General features: G+C 47.6%; 1 protein-coding gene across 2 annotated transcripts in view; it reads left to right on the top strand.

Annotated features, from left to right (window-relative positions):
* mdga2a (MAM domain containing glycosylphosphatidylinositol anchor 2a) overlaps positions 1–24,651 on the top strand; it is a 1,064,841-nt gene that overhangs the window by 540,630 nt on the left and 499,560 nt on the right. For both annotated transcript variants that reach the window (XM_038776329.1, XM_038776328.1), the window contains exons 7-8: positions 4,960–5,289; positions 14,465–14,770. In XM_038776329.1, the coding sequence (XP_038632257.1) occupies positions 4,960–5,289; positions 14,465–14,770 (636 nt within the window). The remainder of the gene's footprint in view (positions 1–4,959; positions 5,290–14,464; positions 14,771–24,651) is intronic.

The following is a 24,651-nucleotide window of genomic DNA, read 5'->3' as shown; positions in this document are numbered from 1 at the left end:
GGCAGACTGGACTTTTACCCATGGCATTCTTGGTCCAGGCGAACATAAGAACATAAGAACTAGGAGCAGGAGTAGGCCATCTGGCCCCTCGAGCCTGCTCTGCCATTCAATTAGATCATAGAGCATAGAACAGTACAGCACAGAACAGGCCCTTCGGCCCTCGATGTTGTGCCGAGCAATGATCACCCTACTTAAACCCACATAACCCGTATACCCGTAACCCAACAATCCCCCCATTAACCTTACACTACTGGCAATTTAGCATGGCCAATCCACCTAACCCGCACATCTTTGGACTGTGGGAGGAAACCGGAGCACCCGGAGGAAACCCACGCACACACAGGGAGGACGTGCAGACTCCACACAGACAGTGACCCAGCCGGGAATCGAACCTGGGACCCTGGAGCTGTGAAGCATTGATGCTAACCAGCATGCTACCGTCATGGCTGATCTTTTGTGGACTCAGCTCCACTTTCCGGCCCGAACACCATAACCCTTAATCCCTTTATTCTTCAAAAAACTATCTATCTTTACCTTAAAAACATGTAATGAAGGAGCCTCAACTGCTTCACTGGGCAAGGAATTCCACTAGGGTGACTGTGGCTTCTGCCAGTACTACACCTCCTGAGGCCCAGGATTGCTGATGAATCCAAGCACAACCCTTTGGGTGAAGAAGTTCCTCCTAAACTCAGTCCTAAATCTACTTCCCCTTATTTTGAGGCTATGTCCCCTAGTTCTGCTGTCACCCGCCAGTGGAAACAACCTGCCCGCATCTATCCTATCTATTCCCTTCATAATTTTAAATGTTTCTATAAGATCCCCCCTCATCCTTCTAAATTCCAACGAGTACAGTCCCAGTCTACTCAACCTCTCCTCATAATCCAACCCCTTCAGCTCTGGGATTAACCTAGTGAATCTCCTCTGCACACCCTCCAGCGCCAGTACGTTCTATCTCAAGTAAGGAGACCAAAACTGAACACAATACTCCAGGTGTGGCTGCACTAACACCTTATACAATTGCAACATAACCTCCCTAGTCTTAAACTCCATCCCTCTAGCAATGAAGGACAAAATTCCATTTGCCTTCTTAATCACCTGTTGCACTTGTAAACCAACCTTCTGTGACTCATGCACTAGCACACCCAAGTCTCTCTGAACAGCGGCATGCTTTAATATTTTATCGTTTAAATAATAATCCCGTTTGCTGTTATTCCTACCAAAATGGATAACCTCACATTTGTCAACATTGTATTCCATCTGCCAGACCCAAGCCCATTCACTTAACCTATCCAAATCCCTCTGCAGACTTCCAGTATCCTCTGCACTTTTCGCTTTACCACTCATCTTAGTGTCATCTGCAAACTTGGACACATTGCCCTTGGTCCCCAACTCCAAATCATCTATGTAAATTGTGAACAATTGTGGGCCCAACACGGATCCCTGAGGGACACCACTAGCTACTGATTGCCAACCAGAGAAACACCCATTTATCCCAACTCTTTGCTTTCTATTAATTAACCAATCCTCTATCCATGCTACTACTTTACCCTTAATGCCATGCATCTTTATCTTATGCAGCAACCTTTTGTGTGGCACCTTGTCAAAGGCTTTCTGGAAATCCAGATATACCACATCCATCGGCTCCCCGTTATCTACTGCACTGGTAATGTCCTCAAAAAATTCCACTAAATTAGTTAGGCATGACCTGCCTTTTATGAACCCATGCTGCGTCTGCCCAATGGGACAATTTCTATCCAGATGCCTCGCAGTTTCTTCCTTGATGATAGATTCCAGCATCTTCCCTACTACCGAAGTTAAGCTCACTGGCCTATAATTTCCTGCTTTCTGCCTACCTCCTTTTTTAAACAGTGGCGTCACGTTTGCTAATTTCCAATCCACCGGGACCACCCCAGAGTCTAGTGAATTTCGGTAAATTATCACTAGTGCATCTGCAATTTCCCTAGCCATCTCTTTTAGCACTCTGGGATGCATTCCATCAGGGCCAGGAGACTTGTCTACCTTTAGCCCCATTAGCTTGCCCATCACTCCCTCCTTAGTGATAACAATCCTCTCAAGGTCCTCACCTGTCATAGCCTCATTTCTATCAGTTGCTGGCATGTTATTTGTGTCTTCCACTGTGAAGACCGACCCAAAAAACCTGTTCAGTTCCTCAGCCATTTCCTCATTTCCCATTATTAAAACTCCCTTCTCATCCTCTAAAGGACCAATATTTACATTAGCCACTCTTTTTTGTCTTATATATTTGTAAAAACTTTTACTGTCTGTTTTTATATTCTGAGCAAGTTTACTCTCATACTCTATCTTACTCTTCTTTATAGCTTTTTTAGTAGCTTTCTGTTGCCCCCTAAAGATTTCCCAGTCCTCTAATCTCCCAGCAATCTTTGCCACTTTATATGCTTTTTCCTTCAATTTGATACTCTCCCTTATTTCCTTAGATATCCACGGTCGATTTTCCCTCTTTCTTCCGTCCTTCCTTTTTGTTGGTATAAACCTTTGCTGAGCACTGTGAAAAATCGCTTGGAAGGTTCTCCACTGTTCCTCAACTGTTCCACCATAAAGTCTTAGCTCCCAGTCTACCTTAGCTAGTTCTTCCCTCATCCCCTTGTAATCTCCTTTGTTTAAACACAAAACGCTAGGGAAGGGCCACCACTGCCTAATTAAGTGCCTGATTGGCCGATAGGCAAGACCCCCGGAGCCTCCTTTAAATACTGCCGATGTAACTAAAACCTTTTTTTAAAAAATGTTTTTATTGAAGTTTTACATTCATACACTGTACATTTAACAAGCATATGTGCAACGGGGATAATAGACAAGTCATTTCCCTTGGTATTGCCCCCCTTCCCCCCCCTTGGTCACACCCCGCCCCCTCCTTTTGTTGTTTTAAGATCCTTTCTGAGGTCACTTATCATAGAGTGGGCAGTTAGCTTCTATTTACACGTATGTGGTGCTTTCCCCTCCGCCCCTTGTCATTTTACCCCGCCCTATCTCATTCTCGGTGTTTCTTTGGGGGTTCCGTTTCTTGTGACCTTACTCTAAGCCCCCGGTATCTGTTTCTGCCATTTTCCAGCCTCCCCCTCCTCTTTCTCTGTCCCCATCCTCTCTTCTCCCTTCCCTGTCTGTTCCCTGCAGTCTCGTAGGCTCCAGTGTGTCTACATCTCCCCTCACTCTTTCGGCTGTTGACCTCGAACAGATTAGTGAATGGCCTCCACACTTTGTGGAAACCCTCCTCTGACCCTTGTATAGCGAATTTGATCTTCCCCAGATGGAGAAATTCCGACCGATCTGCCAGCTAGTTTGCAGCTGTGGGTGGTGCTGATGCCAGCCAAGCAGGATTCTCCGGCAGACAATTAGGGAGCTAAGACAAGGGGGTCGGCCCTCTTCCCCATGACTCGTTTTGGCTGGTCCGATACCCCGAAGACGGACACTCTTTAGCACATTTCCGCCCTCACCCCCAGAATATTGGTTACCGCCTCGAAGAAAGCTGTCCAAAATCCGACAAGTCTTGGGCATGCCCAGAACATGTGGGTGTGATTGGCCAAGCCTCCCTGGCACTGTTCACATTTGTCCTCCACCTCCGGGAAGAACCTGCTCATTCGGATTCTTGTCGGGTGCATTCTGTGCATGACTTTAAGCTGCATGAGGCTTTGCCTTGCGCATGAGGAGATGGGGTTGTTCAGTGCTTTGCTGCAGAGTCCCCACCCTATTTCCATCCCTAATTCTTCCTGTAACCAAAACCTAACTTAGACTTAGGTATGTATGATTCCACCTAATTCTGTTTTATTTCTAACTCTAACGGTTTCCCCCTGTTTTCTGTGCTCTTGGTTTACATTTTTTAACGCTACATCCTGGCGCCCAACACGCTGAAGAATTAGTTTAAACTCTTCCCCACAGCACTAGTTAACCTGCCTGCAAGATCTCAGTTCTTTTCAGGTGCATCCCATTCATCTTGAACAAAGAAGAACCTATTTTTTGTGATCTATTTCCAGTTAAGCCAGAGAGTTTCGCAAAGCTCTGAATTACGAGGAACAGAATGGAATAAGAGATTTCTTTGAGTCATAGTGATTCAACACCCACATAGTCACGCAATGAACACAGAGAATTCATCCCAACTTTGCTTTATTTCATTTTATTGATAGTAAGACTTGATTCAGTATTTGCCAGTGATGTACAAAGAGTAAAGTGTTGTTGTGACCTTGAAAGGTTCCAAATATGGCAAGATATGAAATATGAATTATTTATCGTACAGCAAAGAAGTAGGCCATTCAGTCGATCATAAGTTTTCTTTTTGCTAATATTACAAAGCCTGTAGATTCCACCTGTAAAAAGACTGATTGAAATTGCGAGATGGCAGTTTTTTATTTCCCTATTCCAATACTTCTGTTGATAGTACTCTGGTCTTAAGCTTAGTTTAATGTTCCAAGTTATTAAAATGCTTCAAAAAATATGACCGGATTTGTTTGATCAAGGCATTCTCTACCCCATGCTGATGTCAAGGCATTTGAAGTGCTAACAACTCTTGTCCTCATGTCCATTCTTCCTGTGTGAGTCGAGACAATTAGGTGCCTTGTGTGACCATACTTGATTGCAGTCATGTTCCACGTCACACATACTGAAATCAACTAGTTCAGCACAAGCCAAGGGACGAACTTGGGATGCTTTGGGTCTTTACCTATATGGGGTAGTGCATTTAGCCATCAGGTTATGGAGAAGGGATGTTGTTAAAATTAATAAATTAAGCATTAATCAGTCCAACAATTTGAATTCCACATACTGATGCCTAATGTGTGTCGGTGTCTTACTCTGAACATTAATACTGATGTCATACACCCATATTAGGTATGAGTTCTAATCCTCCCTTTAGAGTGTGTGGGCTATATGCTAATTTTTATTGTTCAGAGCAAGATATCTATTGACCATCAGCTGTTCTCTTTCTCCTAGCTCTGAAAAAGGGACGTTTTTGGATTACGCCAGATCCGTACCATGATGACGACAACATTCAGATTGGCCGTGAGGTTAAAATTTCTTGTCAGGTCGAGGCCATTCCCCCTGATGAGTTGGCATTCTCTTGGTTCAAGAATGGACGTCCACTTCGGAGCTCAGAAAGGATGGTCATTTCAACGACAGATCCCGACGTCTCACCTGGCACAACCAGTCTGGACATTATTGACCTGAGGTTCACAGATTTTGGGACGTACACTTGTGTGGCATCTCTAAATAGTCAGATTGTACCTGACATCAGCATTGATGTGAACATCTCCAGCAGTACCGGTGAGTACTTAACCAAGGCTGAGATTGTGGCTTTAGCCTGGATTGACTGTTCGCCAAAAGTTCTTTTTCACTCTAACATCAGTTTTTGGACGGCACCGGGGCTTAGTGGTTAGCACTGCTGCCGAGGACCCGGGTTTGATCTCGGCCCTGGGTCACTGTCCGTGTGGAGTTTGCATATTCTCTCTGTGTCTGCGTGGGTCTCACCCCCACAACTCAAAAGATATGCAGGGTAGATGGACTGGCCACGCTAAATTGCTCTTAATAAAAAAAAAAAAATTGGATACTCTAAATTTATTTTTAAAAAATCACTCTTCAATTTCTTTACCACTGTATTCTGCATTTTAAAGAATAAGGTGGCCATTGGTACAGTCGAAAGGCTGGGAGATGATCTGTACATGCACTTCATCTTGTTCTGAAGTTGTTGGGAGAGTTGGATGTTACTGACATGGGGTTTACCATTATGTCCAGTTTCTGGGACTGTGGTATACCACAAACTGGGAATGGCCCCATAGAATCCCTACAGTGCAGAAGGAGGTAATTCGGCCCATCGAATCTGCACTAACCCTTGAAAGAGCACCCTACCTAGGCCCACTCCTCCAGCCTATCCCCGTCACCCCATCTAATATGCACATTTTTCGACTGTGAGGGGAAACTGGAGCACCAGGAGGCAACCCATGCAGACACGGGGAGACTGTGCAGACTCCACACAGACAGTCACCAAAAGCCAGAATTGAGCCCAGGTCCCTGGCACCGTGAGCCAGCAGTGCTAAAAACTGTGCCACCTTGCTGAATTTCTTGGGTGGTTATATTGTGCACGTCTTCACAATGTCTTCCAGTTTCGAAAACAACAACCATTACTTGCATTCACATAGTGCCTTCAACAGAGTAAAACCTCCCAAGTTGCTTCATAGAAGCATAATCAGACAGATATGAAGACCAAGCCAAAGAAGGTGACAGTAAAGTTTTAAGACCTTGGTTTTGATGCAGTAAGATCATGGATAGCAAAAGCCTTGCTCCCAAGTGAATGAACATTTTGGAAGGTAATGCAGTGGATTGGTGATTGTTGATCCACTGGCCAAGTCCAGCAGGTTAATAGTGGAAAGGATGGGATGGAGATGGGTGAGATGAGTCTCCAGCAAGCTCTGGGATGTAAAGGTCAGTAAGAGCTTTGAATGCAATAGCTAGGATTGCTGCTTATTATTAGGCAGCGGTTAATGCCGTAATGGGCCCTTCAGAAAATGCTGACAGAAGATAGATTGAAGCTCGGTCCTTGTTCAATAGGTATTTGAGTCTGGGATGGGAGCAAGAGAGTATGAAGGTCAAGGAGTAGTGAAAGATTAGGAAAAGAAGTTGGAGTTGGGTGTCAGATGAAGTGGCAGGGAGAGGAAAAATGGAAGGAAGCATGACTAAGTAACTGGAAGATGAGGAAACAGGAGGAAAGAGTCCAAGAGGGGTAAAGAGAAGGAAAAGGGAGATCAAAATAATGGGCTTGGGTTCAGCTGGCAGTCAAAATCCATATGTAAATAGGCATACAGAAACTTATGTTATATAAGCATAAATGATAGTTAACACATGCACTTCCCCACGTGGTTATCGCGTAATCAGAGGAGCATCGTAGGTTTTTTGTACAGCCATTGCTTGTGCCCGAGACAACATCTACACCACGTACATGTTGAGAAAATAATCAGTTTCCATTTTCTACTTTCCCACAAAGTTTGGTACTATCAGTAAATTTAATAAGACTGCCAAAATCCTGTCCCGTATCATTTAGAAATGGGGTCCCAGATCACAACTGTGTAACTTCACTGCTCACCTTTTCCCAGGCAGCACATTTTCCGTTTACTAATATTGTGTCTCCAGTTGCCAAATCAAGCCCATTATATCTCCTCTAGCCCTTTTAAATGACACACGTCTCTACTCCAGCCTTGTGGGTACCTCCCACGTCCTTATTTTGTTTTCTTGTTCTGTGGCTCAGTGCTAGAGTTTTGTTCTATAACGCTCCTGTGAAGCAAATTACAATGTTCCATTATACTAAAGATGCTATATAAGTTGTTGTTGTTATTATTATTGTTTAATCCAGTTTACATGGTCAGGGTATCAGACAAGGTGACTTTAGGGCAGCACGGTGGCCTCAGTAGGCTTCACGGCGCCGAGGCCCCAGGTTCGATCCCGGCTCTGGGTCACTGTCCGTGTGGAGTTTGCACATTCTCCCCGTGTCTGCGTGGGTTTCGCCCCCACAACCCACAGACGGTCAGCGTAGATGGATTGGCCACACTAAAATTGCCCCTTAATTGGAAAAAATGCATTGGGTACTCTAAATTTTTATTTTTTTTAAATAGAAAAAAAGACAAGGCGACTTCATGGTCATATCACATTACCTCTGGTGACCCCCAGGATCTATCCTTCGATCTCTTCTGTTTCTCATGTACTTGCTGCCCTCGCTGACTGCATCGAAAAACACCGCACTCATTTTCCTCATTTACACTGATAACATCCAGCAGTACCTCCCCACCACACTACAAGACCCTGCCCACTGTCTCTAAATTGTCAGTCTACTTATTCTCCCAATTAAATATTGGAAAAGGCCGAAGCCAATGTCGTATTGCCTACTGCAAACTCCACTCCTGCACTGCCGATTCCAACCCTCTCCCTGGCAATTGTCTGAGGCTGTTTGCAACCTCACGCATCCATGCCATCACTTAGAGTGCCTCTTCACACATCCGTAACATCACCCATCTCCTTCCCTGCCTCAACTCGTCCGCTGCTGAAACACTCATCTATGTCCTTCGTACCGCTAGACTTGAGTATTCTAATGCATTTGTGGCTGATCTCCCGCATTCTTCCCTCTGGTAACTTGAAGTCATCCAAATCTCTGCTACTCATGTCCTAATGCGCGCCAGATGGCATTCACCCATCACCCCTATGCTCTCTGGCCTTAACTGAGACCTGATTAAACATTGACTCGATTTTAAAATTCTCATCCTTGTTTCCAAATTCCTTCATGGCCTTGCTCCTCCTATCTGTCATCTTGTCCAGTCCTAGAACTCTTCAGCATATCTCTAATTATGTTTTTAGAGCATCCCCAATTTGAATCACTATCCTGCTCGTGGCTACGCCTTCAGCTGCCAAAGGCCTTTGCTTTGGTATTTCTTCCCTCAACCTTTGCCTCTCGATCTCACTTTCCCCCTTTAAGCCACTCCTGGGCCTTTGACCCCACATTTGGTCATCTCCCCGCATATCTACTTATATGGTTTGGTGTCATGGGCCTCTGTGAGGTGCTCTGGGATATTTTATTGTGTTAAGGGCACTTTATAATTCAAAATATTGTTATTCAGCATGCAGATAAGCTACTTGACCTCCGGTACATTCCAGAAAATGATCTGAACATTATGTGTGATAAAGGAAAATAATTTGAATAAGGGAGCACTTGTAATGGTGAGAAAAAGCAGCTCTGAAAAACACACAAGGTGCCTATGTAGCTGCATTATTTATTTTCCCCACTGAGATTGCCTGAATAAGTAATGAAATGTGGTGTTCTATTACTCTAAGGTCTTTAATTAACCACACCTGAACACTACCATTGCATATTAGTTAAAACAAAGAGCTTCTTTTTCATATGTTGCAAAGGACAGTGACACAGAATTATCTCTGGTGGCCTAAATATCAACTGCATTCACAAACAGAAAAGCGCAAGGCACCAATATTTAATTAAAACAATGCCTGAAGCTTTATCCTAGACTCCATCCATCTCTACTGCAACAGAAACAACTTCATTTGAAGGTAAAGAAAGGCCTGCTTCTTACGCTAATGGCTACTACTGATCTTGAAATGATAGTAGCAATTAAACAGAATTTAATTTGCACTCTGAACATCAGAAACTGACTTATCCTAAAGCAAAGAATCTAAAGAAGCTCTTGCCAATCTTTCTTCATTTCTTTCATCATTAAGGAAGCTTCCTTGGGCAAAAAAAAACAAAATACTGTATGGTAAGCAATTCATAGTCAAACAAAGTCACTTCTGATCTGAAAGAACTGTAAATGCAGTTGTGTATCACCCACCAAATACATGAATAGAACAAAGAACAAAGAAAATTACAGCACAGGAACAGGCCCTTCGGCCCTCCCAGCCTGCGCCAATCCAGATCCTTTATCTAAACCTATTTTGCAAGGATCTACTTCCCTCTGTTCCCCGCCCGTTCATATATCTGTCTTTCTGCATCTTAAATGATACTATCGTGCCCGCCTCTACCACCCCTACTGGCAAAGCGTTCCAGGCACCCACCACTCTCTGCGTAAAAAACTTTCCACGCACATCTCCCTTAAACTTTCCCCCTCTCACCTTGAAATCATGACCCCTTGTAATTGACACCCCCCACTCTTGGAAAAAGCTTGTTGCTATCCACCCTGTCCATACCTCTCATAATTTTGTAGACCTCAATCAGAGCCCCCCTCAACATCCGTCTTTCCAACGAAAACAATCCTAATCTACTCAACCTTTCTTCATAGCTAGTACCCTCCATACCAGGCAACATCCTGGTGAACCTCCCTTGCACCCTCTCTAAAGCATCCACATCCTTCTGGTAATGTGGCGACCAGAACTGCACGCAGTATTCCAAATGTGGCCTAACCAAAGTCCCATACAACTGTAACATGATCTGCCAACTCTTGTACTCAATACCCCGTCCGATGAAGGCAAGCATACTGTATGCCTTCTTGACCACTCTATCGTCCTGCATTGCCACCTTCAGGGTACAATGGACCTGAACTCCCAGATGTCTCTCTACATCAATTTTCCCCAGGACACTTCCATTGACCGTATAGTCCACTGTTGAATTGGATCTTCCAAAATGCATCACCTCGCATTTGCCTGGTTTGAACTCCATCTGCCATTTCTCTGCCCAACTCTCCAATCTACCTATATTTTGCTGTATTCTCTGACAGTCCGGCTCGCTATCTGCAACTCCACCAATCTTGGTATCATCTGCAAACTTGCTAATCAGACCACCTATACCTTCGTCCAGATCATTTATGTATATAACAAACAACAGTAATTTGAGCATGGATCCCTGTGGAACACCACTAGTCATCCTTATCCATTTTTAGACACTCCCTTCCACCTCTACTCTCTGTCTCCTGTTTCCCAGCCAGTTCTTTATCCATCTAACTAGTACACCCTGAACCCCATGCGACTTCACTTTTTCCATCAACCTACCATGGGAAACTTTATCAAATGCCTTACTGATGTCCATGTATATGACATCTGCACCCCTTCCCTCATAAATTAATTTTGTCACTTCCTCAAAGAATTCTATTAGGTTTGTAAGACATGACCTTCCCTGCACAAAACTATGCTGCCTATCACTGATAAATCTATTTTCTTCCAAATATGAATAGATCCTATCCCTCAGTATCTTCTCCAACAGTTTGCCTACCACTGACGTCAAGCTCACAGGTCTATAATTCCCTGGATTATCCCTGCTACCCTTCTTAAACAAAGTGACAACATTAGCAATTCTCCAGTCCTCTGGGACCTCACCCGTGCTCAATGATGCTGCAGAGATATCTGTTAAGGCCCCAGCTATTTTGTCCCTCGCTTCCCTCAGTAATCTGGGATAGATCCCATCCGGTCCTGGGGACTTGTCCACCTTAATGCCTTTTAGAATACCCAAAATTCCCCCTTCCTTATGCCGATTTGACCTAGAGTATTTAAACATCCATCCCTAACCTCAACATCCGTCATGTCCCTCTCCTTGGTGAATACCGATGCAAAGTACTCATTAAGAATCTCACCCATTTCCTCTGAGTCCACGCATAAATTCCCTCTTTTGTCTTTGAGTGGGCCAATCCTTTCTCTAGTTACCCTCTTGCTCCTTATATACGAATAAAAGGCTTTGGGATTTTACTTAACCCTCTTAGCCAAAGATATTTCATGACCCTTTTTAGCCCTGTTTACTGCACGTTTGAGATTTGTCCTACTTTCCCGATATTCCTCCAAATCTTCATCAGTTTTAAGTCACCTCGACCTTAATGAAATGAAATGAAAATGAAAATGAAAAAAATGAAAATCGCTTATTGTCACGAGTAGGCTTCAATGAAGTTACTGTGAAAAGCCCCTAGTCGCCACATTCCGGCGCCTGTCCGGGGAGGCTGATACGGGAATTGAACCGTGCTGCTGGCCTGCTTGGTCTGCTTTAAAAGCCAGCGATTTAGCCCAGTGAGCTAAATCAGCCCCTAAATCAGCATATCTTATGTATGCTTCCTGTTTTATCTTAGCTAGTCTCACAATTCCACCCATCATCCACGGTTCCCTAATCTTGCCATTTCTATCTCTCATTTTCACAGGAACATGTTTGTCCTGCACTCTCATCAATCTTTCCTCAAATGACTCCCACATTTCAAATGTGGATTTACCCTTAAACAGCTGCTCCCAATCCACATTACCTAGCTCCTGCTGAATTCTGTTATACTTGGCCTTTCCCCAATTTAGCACTCTTCCTTTAGGACCACTCTCATCTTTGTTCATCAGTATTCTAAAACTTATGGAATTGTGATTGCTATTCCCAAAGTAATCACCGACTGAAACTTCAACCACCTGGCCTGGATCATTCCCCAATACCAGGTCCACTATGGTCCATTCCCGAGTTGGACTATTTACATCCTGCTCTAAACAACTCTCCTGGATGCTCCTTACAAATTCTGCTCCATCAACACCTCCAATACTACATGAATCCCATTCAATGTTGGGGAAGTTAAAATCTCCCATCAGGACCACCCTACATTTTTCTATAATCTGTCTACATATTTGTACCTCTACTTCACGTTCGCTTTTGGGAGGCCTGTAGTAAAGTCCCAACAATGTTACTGCACCCTTCCTATTTCTTAGCTCTATCCATATTGCCTCAGTGCTCGAATCCTCCATCATGCCCCCCTTAATCACAGCTGTGATATCATCTCTGACTAGTAATGCAACTCCTCCACCCCTTCTACCTCCCTCTCTATCCCTTCTGAACCATCTATACCCTGCGATATTTAGTTGCCAATCTTGCCCTTCCCTCAACCAAGTCTCAGTAATACCAATAACATCATATTCCCAGGTACTAATCCAAGCCCTAAGTTCATCTGCCTTACCTGCTACACTTCTCGCATTAAAACAAATGCACCTCAGACCACTTGACCCTTTGCGTTCATCATCTCTTCCCTCTCTACTCTTCACCTTAGTCACAATGAGTTTATTATCTAGTACCTTACTGGCTTTAGTTGCTGCTTCTTTACTGACCTCTAACTTCCTAATCTGGTTCCCATCCCCGTGCCACATTAGTTTAAAACCTCCCCAACAGTGTTAGCAAAATCACCCCCTAGGACATTGGTTCCAGTCCTGCCCAGGTGTAGACCATCCGATTTGTAATGGTCCCACTGACCCCAGAACCGGTTCCAATGTCCCAAAAATCTGAATCCCTCCCTCCTGCACCATCTCTCAAGCTATGTATTCATTCTGGCTATTCTTGATATACCAAAACGGTATACCTGTTTTGGAGGGAGATGACCGCAGGGGACACCTTCACTGCCTTCCTGCTCTTTCTCTGCCTTTTGGTCACCCATTCCCTGTCTCCCTCACCAATGCTAATCTGCGGTGTGACCAACTCGCTGAACGTGCTATCCACAAACTCCTCAGTACTGCGGATGCTCCAAAGTGAGTCGATCCGCAGCTCCAGAGCCGGCATGCAGTCTAACAGGAGCTGCTGCTGGACACACTTTCCGCGTCTGAAGGAGTCAGGGGCACCGGCCGCGTCCCTGAACTCCCACATTGTTCACGAGGAGCATAACAGGGTCTGGGATCTCCTGCCATTTTTACACTTTACCTTAACTGATTACAAATATAATATCAAATAATGAATAAGTGAAAGGAATAAAGATTTTACTTACCAATCACAATACTTACCAACACATGAAGAGTTAAATTTCTCCCAGCTACTGCTAATTGGAGCACTTTCCTTACCAACCAATCAGGTCGCTGCTTTGCTGTGATGTCACTCATCAAATTTATCCCCAAAGACCCTGTGGCCGCTGTTTAAGCAGCTAGTTTAAATACTCACCGCTCGACTCTGTAGCTCCGCCCACTCCAACAGCTGAAATCCCGCCGAAAAGACTCGAATCCGCGAAGCAGCTAGTTTAAATACTCACTGCTTGACTCTAGCTCTGCCCACTCCAACAGCTGAAATCCCGCCGAAAAGACTCGAATCCACGAAGCAGCTAGTTTAAATACTCACTGTTTGACAACAACAGCCAATCAGCAGCTCCGCTCTGCTGCCCTCTGCTGGATGCTTGCTTTCACTTGAACACGAAGGGTGTCTTGCTCAGGTACACATTCTGGATACAGTGAGCGTAATGCACTGATGCAAATTTTCCCCGCAACAGCCAATCAGCAGCTCTGCTCTGCTGCCCTCTGCTGGAGGGAATCGGATGGGAATAAATGAGGGCAGCACAGTGGCGCAGTGGTTAGCACTGCTGCCTCATGGCACTGAGGTCCCAGGTTCGATCCCGGCTCTGGATCACTGTCTGTGTGAAGTTTGCACATTCACCCTGTGCTTGCATGGGTTTCTCCCCCACATCCCAAAGATGTGCAGGGTAGCTGGATTGGCCACGCTAAGTTTCCCCTTAATTGGAAAAAAAATAATCGGGTACTCTAAATTTATTTTAAAAAGATTGGGAATAAATACATGAATAGGATGGGAATAAATACATGAATAGGATGGGAATAGAGAGATATGGACCCAGGAGGCAGAAGGTTTTAGTTTAGATAGGCATTATGATTGGTGCAGACATGGAGGGCTGAAGGGCCTACTCCTGTGCAGTATAGTTCTTTTCTTTTACGAAGATGTAAACTGATGAAGGTCAGGATGTGTGCTATGTTTCTTCACATAAATAAGGTGTAATCATAAAATATAGCAGCTATTAATAAGCAAATGAAGGTTGTGACCTTCCAGACAATCTCCAACAGTCGCCTGTGTAAAGGTAAAGTCGCCATAATTCCAGGTGACCGTTGGCTGCTTTTCCCTTTGAGCGGGAGAGCTGACTGGGGGTGGGTGATTTAACCTGAGGATCGCCGCCATTATGATGTTGTAATGGGATGCAGAACCACTTGGTGAAACGGAGTTGTTTTTATTTCTGTTTGCAAGTGCCGCCGACACTATCTGTCCCAAAGGGAAGGTCACCGATGGTTGCTCGTGAATGCGACACAGTGGAGCTCCAGTGCTTGGTTTCCGGGAAACCCAAACCCATCATTCTTTGGTCCCGTTTCGATAAGGAGAAGGAAAAGGAGCTCCCAATGCCCGATGGCACCATGCAAACGGAAAGCTATGATGGATTACTACGCATCGTGAATGTGTCCAGGGACATGAATGGAATATACAAATGCCAAACGAGCCAGTATAATGGGTTTAACGTGAAGCCAAGGGAAGCAGCTGTCCAGCTTATCGTGCAGTGTAAGTAATTCATATTTCTCTTTGCATTGTAACCTCCTGGACATGAATAACTGTTGATCCTTTCTAACTCGAGCAGCATGGCACTGGTCTGCAATCAAAATATTGTCCAGCGTTTTTTTTACCCTGTCAGACTCTGGCAATTATATATACAGCTAACTCCTGATAAAAATACAGCCATCCATGGAACTTCAGTTCGCAACAAATACTTAAAAATCCGTTTCTGTTCAACAGATATTTTACTCCCAGTGTTAAGTTCCTCAGCATTCACGTGAGCTTCATACTTTCAGTCATCCACATACTAACTTTTAAAGATCCAATTTCACAGCAGCGCTTTGATCTTGATAGCCCTATGAAAACAAAATGTTTAGAAGGACAAGTAACATATGCCAGTCACTTCCTTTTCCATACTGTCTGGATAAGCCTTAATCTCAGCACAAGTAAATTGTCAGACAAGGTAATGTGTTCAATCCAATTCCATGGGGGAAAAGCATGCAATGACTGCAGATGTTTCTGGTTCCCCTGGGCACATTTAATGTAAATCCAGTCAGCTGATGCGATCCTCAAGGATTTGTCTGCCGCAAAACATTGTGAAGAGGATTGATGGACACTGAAAAATGGTTCCAAATCAGGACTGCTGGGCTAGTAAGAACGATATACCTTTATCAGTGTAGCATAGCGAAGTATAGCCAGGAAGGACACGTGAAAAGATCCGTGCCAACTGCTAGTGATCAATAGGTCATTACGTTTCCCCACAACGGGCATAGGATTATTTTATGAACTGATTGAAAATGAAGTGTGATGGGAACACAGCTTGATAAATCCCTCTCGCCACATATGCATGGAATTTTAATGCAGGGCTCTGTCAATTCGGAAGAAGGTTGGAGAAGGGACTAGCTAGTTAAAAAAGCGTGAACGTCTTTTCAAGTCATTCCAACAATTTTCTTGACAAGTCAGCATCTGGCTGTGAAATTAGGAAGAAAATCAAGCTGTTGCATTATATGGTCTTGTGTAGGCATGATTTGCAATAGACACAAGGAGATATTTTACAAAACCAACAAAATCATGAAGTAGCTCTGACAAAGCGCAATTCTGCTATTGCTGAGTTGTGCAAACCAATTAATGGCAGCTTTTCTTTTACGAAGTAGTAAGTTAGTAAGAAAAGTCCCTCAGGATGATCATGCCATTCAAATTTCTTAAGTAAGAAAGAAATTAAAAATTGAAATGAAAATCGCTTATTGTCACAAGTAGGCTTCAAATGAAGTTACTGTGAAAATCCCCTAGTCGCCACATTCCGGCGCCTGCTCGGGGGGGGGGGGGGGGGGGGGGGGGGGGGGGGGGGGGGGGGGGGGGGGGGCTGGTACGGGAATTGAACCGTGCTGCTGGCCTGCCTTGGTCTGCTTTCAAAGCCAGCGATTTAGCCCTGGGCTGAGACCATTTCCTATTGATCATAAATGGCATACATAACTTCCAGTGCAATATTTAACCAGCAGATCTTCCCAGAGGGACTCTCAAAAATACACCACTGCAGCAATAATATTAATGGATAAGAAGTATGCATCTGGATGAACAGCTTTTTGCAGGCTGAGTTGGAAATCTTTGGTTTTGCAGCAGAAGTTCAATGTGAAACAGGTTTCTCAAAAAGACAATCCTTCTCAGAAAAAGGAATCTTCCATTTATTAGAAATTTACTGAACTTTCAGTACTGTTACCAGTCACTCTGTGATATTGGACACGATTAACAAACATTCATGCAGTTCCTCCACCATTGGTTTGGTAGTTTCCCTATCCACACTGTGCATGTTGTTACTGATAGAATGTTGACAAATAAATGTACAAAGGGCGCAATTCTCCGCACTGACAACGGTGCGGAGAATAGCGGGCGGCGTAAATTTTTACGGCCACGCTGGTCTGACGCCCTCCCGCTATTCTCCCCCCCACGCCCGCCTCCCGACACAAATCGCTGCCTGCCATTTTTTTACGGCGAGCAGCAATTCTCAGCTGGCCGATGGGCTGAATTCCAAGCTCTTTACGACCGTTTTTATGAACGTCAAACACACCTGGTCTGACCGTTCGTAAAAACGGCCGTAAAGTCACGATCTGGGGAACCATGGCACCGATTGGCACGGCAGTACCACGGCCGTGCCAAGGGTGCCATGGGCCCGCGATCGGTGGGCACCGATCGCGGGCAGTGGGTACTTACCCGCGCACTCTTTATCCTTCCGCCGCCTCGCTGTATCCATTCGCGGGGAGGCTGAGGGGCATACCGGCCCGCGCATGCGCGGGTTTCACGCAAATGCGTGATGACGTCATCCGCGCATGCGCGGGTTGGAGTCTTCCAATCCGCGCATGCGCGGCTGACGTCATGTGACGCGGCAGCCGTCGCAAACTCTGGCTAGCGGGCTTAACGAAATTCGTTAAGCCCGCGATGCCGGAATTCACAGCCGCGGAATGCTAGCCCCGACCGGGGACCAGAATCGGTTCCCGGTCGGGGGGGCGGAGGCTGGCGTCAAACCCGCCCGTTTTTTACGCCAGCCTCACGATTTCTCCCGGGTGCGGAGAATCACGCCCAAAGTACTTGAGCGCTTTGTTGAAAGGTCTCCAAGCATTTTAAGTGAATTGTTTGGGAATGGACTAACCGTTGCCGTATTGGCAAACAGGAGAGCAATTCTGGCGCAATAATATTCCGCACACAGTAATGAGCTAGTTAATTTGATTTTTGATGGCTTTGGTTGAGGACGAAATATTGACCAAGACACTGAGAGCACTCCTTCACTTCCTTAAAAGGTGCCAAGGGAACCATAACATCTGTCTGAACAGACAGATGATGTTGAGGTTTAGTTTCTCACTGAAAACATGACATTTCCAACCTGAAAGTGGGAAAGACAAAACAGATGCACTAGTATACATCCATCAAAAATTAAAATAGAAAGGAATAGAATCAAGAAACAGTATTCCCTTGTGGGTGAATCCAAAAAGCGGCATCAATGTATAAGGGAACAACTTGGAGATCAAATATAAAAGAAGAAACTTCTTTATAGAAAGCATACTGATAATATGAAAGCCGTTACCACGTGGAATAGTTGAAACCGATACGAGTCTCACGGTTGCACCTTTTACTATTGGCCTGTTACATGGAGTAGCACTTTCAACTTTGACTCAAGAGGGCGGAAGGTCATGGCCTCCCCGAGGTGAGTTTGGAGGCAGCGAGGGGTTTAATTGGGTAGCAGGGTTAATTGGGGACTCTGCTACCTTGCTGTCTCAGACGTGATTAAGTGTCACGGACGGATTTTAAAATGATTAATTAGTGAACGACTGCTGCTTCTTTGGAAAGTGAGTTCCATTTCTCTACCGCCCTTTGTGGGAAGAACTGTTTCCGAACTTCTCTCTCAAATGACCTGGCTCCAATTTTCAGGCTCTGTCCAGTTGTTGAGCTGAACTGTTTGGGCGGGATTCGCCGGCCGGGAGACAGCGTGAATCCCGCCGAATTCTCCGGCGCCGGTTTTTGGGCAGGGATCAAGCCGCGCCGGTTGGGGGCCATTGGCAGCCCCCCCCCCCCCCCCCCCCCCCCCCCAGCAATACTCCAGGCCCCGATGGGCCACGCGTTTCTGGCCAGTCCCGCCGGTGAGAGATGAACATGGTCCATCCCGGCGGGACCTGGCGTGTCGGCCGTCTAGCGGGGTCCTCGGGGGGGGGGGGGGGGGGGGCGCGGGGGATCAGGCCCCGGGGGGTGGGCCCCCACGGTGGCCTGGCCCGCAATTGGGGCCCACCGATCTGCAGGCGGGCCTGTGCCATGGGGCACTCTTTCCCTCCACGCCAGCCTCTGTAAGGCTCCGCGATTGCCGGTGTGGAAAAGAAACGCCCTGCGCATGCGCAGGAAACACGGCACTTGTTCTGCGCATGCGCCAGAACACACCGGCGGTTCTGTGCATGCGCCAACTTGCCTGCAGCGGCCCTTCGGCACCAGTTGGCACAGCGCCAACCCCTCCAGCGCTGACCAAACCCCCGGAAGTGTGGAGGATTCCGCAACTTCCGGGCGGCCCGACGCCGGAGTGATTCACGCCGCTCTTGGCACCGGTACGGGCCGCCCCGCCAATTCCGGGAGAATCCCAGCCCTTGTTTCGGTGCTGTTAATTATATGTCATAATAAATGCTCCTTCAGTGAAGCATGGAATGTCAGCCAAATGTCCTGTTGTGCAACCTTTCACTCCAGTCGCAATGAAACAACCATCTGAATGGCTGACATTTTCTAAACCGTAGTGAAACAGGAGTGAATATTCCATTTGAACTTTGCTTCAATTGCATGTAAAGATCGTATGAAGCCATTATCAAGTATAATAACCGATATGTAAGTCCAGGGAAGAGTTTCTAAATAAAAACAACCCAAAGCTGAAGAACTAAGAAAACACAATGATTTTGTAGCCATACCTACACCAGTAACTACCACATGATAGTCCAGGCGATCTAATGGCCGCGTTGTGCCCGACACAGATCCGTGCGAGTCAGTTAGCTCGCAGGAGAGGCCGAAATTGGGATCTGTGCCGGACGGCAATTGGTTTCTGATCTAACTGACTTGCTCCCACAGGTGGGACCCCACCTAGGCATGGTGAGAAACCAATAATCACCAATTAAGGCCAATCTCCATATCGTTGACGGGACAGACCCCCTATTGAATGGCCTCTCGAGATCTAACTGACTCCCCAGCGGGATGTTACACGGGAGACCTGTAGCACACCTGCTTAAAAGCAGGAAGCTGTTGACATGGCTGCTGAGGGGATTGGAGGAGGTGAGTAGCCATCTTCGAAATTGGGAATGCATCCAGATGGGGGGCAGATCAAGGACCACCCTGCCTAGCGGGCTGCAGCCGGGGAAACGCAGAGAATAATGAGGGGTGGTGGGTGCAGGCCAGCCCATTGTGTGAATAACGTTAGAGAGAGGCTTCACATGTCAGGGGTGTAAGGTGTTTTAATGGTGTACAATCGTGACCCTAACTATCCCTAGCTACTGATGGTGTCACATCCTTTCCCCCCAGTGCCCACTCAGTGACCTTCAAACTGCTTAGGCCTCCGTGCTCTGTTGCTAAATCTAGGTGTATTTCCAGGATGCACATCAGAGGTGGAGACAGCCTGCCAAGCATGACCAGTGCCAGGGGCCTGATGCCAACTCACCCATACGGACCAGTGGAGGTACTTGAGCAGTCCTCCTGGTAACACTCCCCGGACTGACGGCCACTGCCAATACCGGCTGTGGCTGACCCCCCGACTCCCTCGGGGAAACAGGATGTCCCATCACAAATCCACTGTGTCCAAGTTGGCATCTCCGAATTGTGGTGCAGGTCTCCTTGGTGGCGTCGATTAAACTACAACTTTTCTGTTTGATTACAATTGGATAATTCATGCTTCCAGTCACACTGTTCCGGAATTTGCTGTGTCCCCTGACAACACCACCCCCATTTCAAGAGAAAATGCAATATGATGCTGCACTGTCCTCATTGTTCAGAATGGATGCAAGGAATTATTATATTTAGGAGTTAATGGGTGTGAAGAGAAAGTCAACAATGCAGAGCGTGAAATATTAGAATGGTGAACAAAAATACAATATAAACAGAAGCCATTTTTAGTAACACCATCCTTTTCACATGGTAGAAAATAAATAGAAACAAGTTCAAGACGAGGTAAGTAATTTGTAATTTGCACAGCGGGTAATAAGGAAGGCAAATGGGATTTTGATCTTTAAAATAGTGAAGTTTTGCAGCAATGAATCACGGCCGCACCTGGACCACGGTGTACAGTTTTGGTCCCCTTATTTGAGGAGTGATGTAGTTACATTAGAGGCAGTTCAGGGGAAGTTCACTAGGTTGATTCCAGAGTTTGTTTTATGAAGAGAGATTGAGGTCTATACTCTCGATTTTAAAAAAGAATGACAGCGGATCTAATTGAGGTATATAAGGTGATAAAAAGAATTGACAAAGTAGACGTACAGCGGATGCTTCCTCTTGTGGGACAGTCCAAACGAGAGGTCACAAACGGGATTCCTCGTTTGCCGGCGCTGAAATCGCAAAATGCGATTGGGCGGAGAATAGGTTCCGGCACCAAAATCGCGGCAGGCGCCGATTTGACGCCAAATCACGGCTCTCCATCACCTCGACAGCATATCATTAATGGGCCCGACCCAGTATTCTCCGGGGCTTCTGCGATTCTCCTACTCCGATGGGTCATGTTCCCGACGGCGCGGTTCACTTGTGCTTTCAAACGTCATGAAAACGGCGTGCTAGCTGACGAGGGAGAGAGGAGGGAGGACACAGAAACGAGAGACTGTGGGCTGCCGGGCTGGACACTAGTGGGCTGGCTGTGGTGGTGGTGGGGGGGGGGGGGGGGGGGGGGGGGGAAATCCCCTGGCAGGACTGGGGGAGGGGGGGGAGAACAGGAGGAACAGGCCGAGTGGCTGGTGCCATCATCTGGCAGATATGTCGCACTGACTCCCTGCTCAGCCGGAGTCTTTGATGGCCTGTCCGTTCCGGCAGGTCCTCGAATGACAGGCGGTGCCGGTACACACAGGTCCTCGTGCGGCGCCTCCTTGGCACCACCTCCTCGGCCTGTTGGACAGCCGGCTCTCTATCCTGGGCAGCTGCCACCTGTCCCTCTGTGACACGCTCTGTTGCTGCACACTCTTCTGTGGCAGCTTCCTCCTCCTCCTCGAGCAGTGCCATGCCCCCACAGAACTGGGGTGGTGCCCAGGTACGGGTGCCATTACCTCAGTCAGCTTGCTGCGCATCCACTGACCACCCACCTTGACCACTAGTTCTGCAGAGTGACACCGGCCGTATGGCTGCCCCCACACCCGCACCCCACCCTCCGCCAAACCCCCCCAAATCCGGCCGCCACCCACCAGTGGTCCACCCAGGCAATGCCCACGTTAGCCCCGCGAAGGGTTCACGGTGCATACCCCTGGCGAGGGCAGTGCCAGGTGACAGCACCCCTGATATCAGCGATGGGCTCAAGGGCCAGAGGCCCCCACACTGCCTGCCACCAACAGGGCCAGGGGTGTGGTGATGGAAGTTGGGGGGAGGGCCATGTGGGGCAGAGCCCGCTGTGCCAACTGGGGCCACAATGTAGCCTGGTGGAACTGGTTTGGCACAGGCGTACACACCATGCTCACATTTTTAAAAAAAATTATAGTACACAATTAATTCTTTCCAATTAAGGGTCAATTTAGCCAGTCCACCTAACCTGCACATCTTTGGGTTGTGGGGGCGAAACCCACACAAACATGGGGAGAATGTGCAAACTCCATATGGACAGTGCTCACCATGTTAACATGTTAGCCTTTCACCCCCTGCAGACAATGGATCTTGGAATTCAACCAGCAATGTGGCCTTTCTCCTAGTTGCCGCAGCCCTGGGTGATGCCCTGCGGCTGTATGCCTGGGCGCTGCTCGAGGAGGAGGAGGAAGCTGCCACAGAAGAGTGTGCAGCAACAGAGCATGTCACAGAGTGACAGGTGGCAGCTGCCCAGGACAGAGAGCCGGCTGTCCAACCGGCCGAGGAGGTGGTGCCAAGGAGGCGCCGCACGAGGCCCTGTGTGTACCGGCACCGCCTGTCATTCGAGGACCTGCCGGAACAGGCAGGCCATCAAAGACTCCGGCTGAGCAGGGAGTCAGTGCGACAGTGCCTCACGGTAGCATGGTGGTTAGCATCAATGCTTCACAGCTCCAGGGTCCCAGGTTCGATTCCCGGCTGGGTCACTGTCTGTGTGGAGTCTGCACGTCCTCCCCGTGTGTGCGTGGGTTTCCTCCGGGTGCTCCGGTTTCCTCCCACAGTCCAAAGATGTGCGGGTTAGGTGGATTGGCCATGCTAAATTGACCGTAGTGTAAGGTTAATGGGGGGATTGTTGGGTTATGGGTATACGGGTTACGTGGGTTTAAGTGGGGTGATCATTGTTCGGCACAACATCGAGGGCCGAAGGGCCTGTTCTGTGCTGTACTGTTCTATGTTCTATCTGCCAGATGATGGCACACCTGACACCGTGGTGGTATGGGGGAGGATGGTGACGGTCACCCTGAGGATGGTGACGGTCACCCTGACCGTTTACGTGCCGGAGTCATTCCAGGCACCGAGTGGGCATCTGTCCTGGATCTCAAAGACCTCGGTGCCCAGGTGCAACCGCACCGTCAAGGAGGCCCTGTATGCCCAAGCGGTTCAATACATCCGCATCAATGTAGACAAAGTCCACCAGGATGCCTGGGCAGCGGGGTTCGCCGCCATTTCTGGGATGCCCCAGGCCCCGGGGGTGATCAACAGGATGCATATCCCCCTCTGAGCACCTGCAGATGATAGGCCATTCTACACAAAACGAAACCGGTTCCACTCAATGAACGTGCAGCTGATATGTGATGTACCATCAATTCGACTCAAGACACAATTAGGATCCGAACTGCAGCTTAGTCAGCTAGTTGTTAGCCCGGTGGTCAACTACAGAGAATGGCCGACCGCCGAGAACTCTGGGTACTTATACTCCGCCTCGGAGGCGGGGCCTACTGGCCTCTCGACCAATTGGAGAGCAGTCACATGACTAGTCCCAACCAATCGGACGAGAGGCACAAGACCAGCCAGAGCCAATGTGAAGCCAGTGCTCTGCACCAATGGCAGTGCTCATATCCATACCACCACAATATGTGACCATCAGCTGCTGATCATACACGTCTGCGCCTGATACCAGGGCAGTGTGCATGATGCCTTCATTCTGGCACACTCAACGATTCCAGACATCTCTCTGGCTGAGGGGTTGGCTCCTGGATGACAAGGGTTATCCACTCTGGTCATGGCTGAACGCCAGGACTCATCCAACGAGGAGGATGCGAAGGAGGGTGAGACGGGCAGAACATGGAGCCCAGGCAGGCACGGTGGCCGCCGAATTGTGCGCCAGGGTCAACACGCATGGGACGCTCTGATCGCCGATCACCCCCAGGTTCACCGACTAGTGGGTAGGGGGTAGACACCATATTACACCCCCTCACTGCCCCCCCCACCCCAGTCGCCCCGGCCACCACCCCTACCTGCAACCTTCTGTGTGATACATACCTATCGTACTACGGGGTGGGGGCCCTGGGTGAGCAGTAACAGCGGGTCTGGTGCATGGGATGGTGGATGATGACAACCCGCTCTGTGATGAACTCTGATGCTCCATATTGTTTGGCAATGTCTACCTCCTGCCCACAGTCGTACTTTCCACTATCCACTTTGGTGATCCCTGCATGCAAGCTGGCCATTCCAAGCTGGTCCCATCGAATCCATGGGGTGGTGGTGGTGGGGACAGTCGGCAGGGCGGGGGGGTGAATGCCAGGCCACCACAGGGTCCCCCCATTCCCCCTGGCCAGACCAGCCCAGCCCACCACACACACCCATTGGATAGAGCAACGAGGCAGGTTTTAACGGTGGTAACAGGTGTTTAATGTGAATGAATATATATTATTTACCCTAGCCTGTATAACTAAACTGTGCCCTGCACCCATGTGAACTTAACTAGTGTCTAACTTCCTAGCCATACGGCCCTAACATTATATCCAGGAGATACCCCAGATGGTACAGCAAAAGTGGAGTTGGTCTGCTGTGATTCCTGCCCTGTGACCTGGGTCCTCATTGGCGCACATCTTATAGAACAGTACAGCACAGAACAGGCCCTTCGGCCCTCGATGTTGTGCCGAGCAATAATCACCCTACTCAAACCCACATATCCACCCTATACCCGTAACCCAACAACCCCCCCCCCCTTAACCTTTAGGACACTACGGGCCCCAATCCACCTAACCCGTACATCTTTGGACTGTGGGAGGAAAACGGAGTCACCCAGAGGAAAACCACGCACACGCAGACTCCGCACAGACAGT

This window comes from Scyliorhinus canicula, chromosome 2, assembly GCF_902713615.1.
Source record: "Scyliorhinus canicula chromosome 2, sScyCan1.1, whole genome shotgun sequence".
Taxonomy (NCBI): Eukaryota; Metazoa; Chordata; class Chondrichthyes; order Carcharhiniformes; family Scyliorhinidae; genus Scyliorhinus; species Scyliorhinus canicula.
Note: the sequence above shows the minus strand (reverse complement) of the source record. Positions and strands in the feature narration are given on the sequence as shown.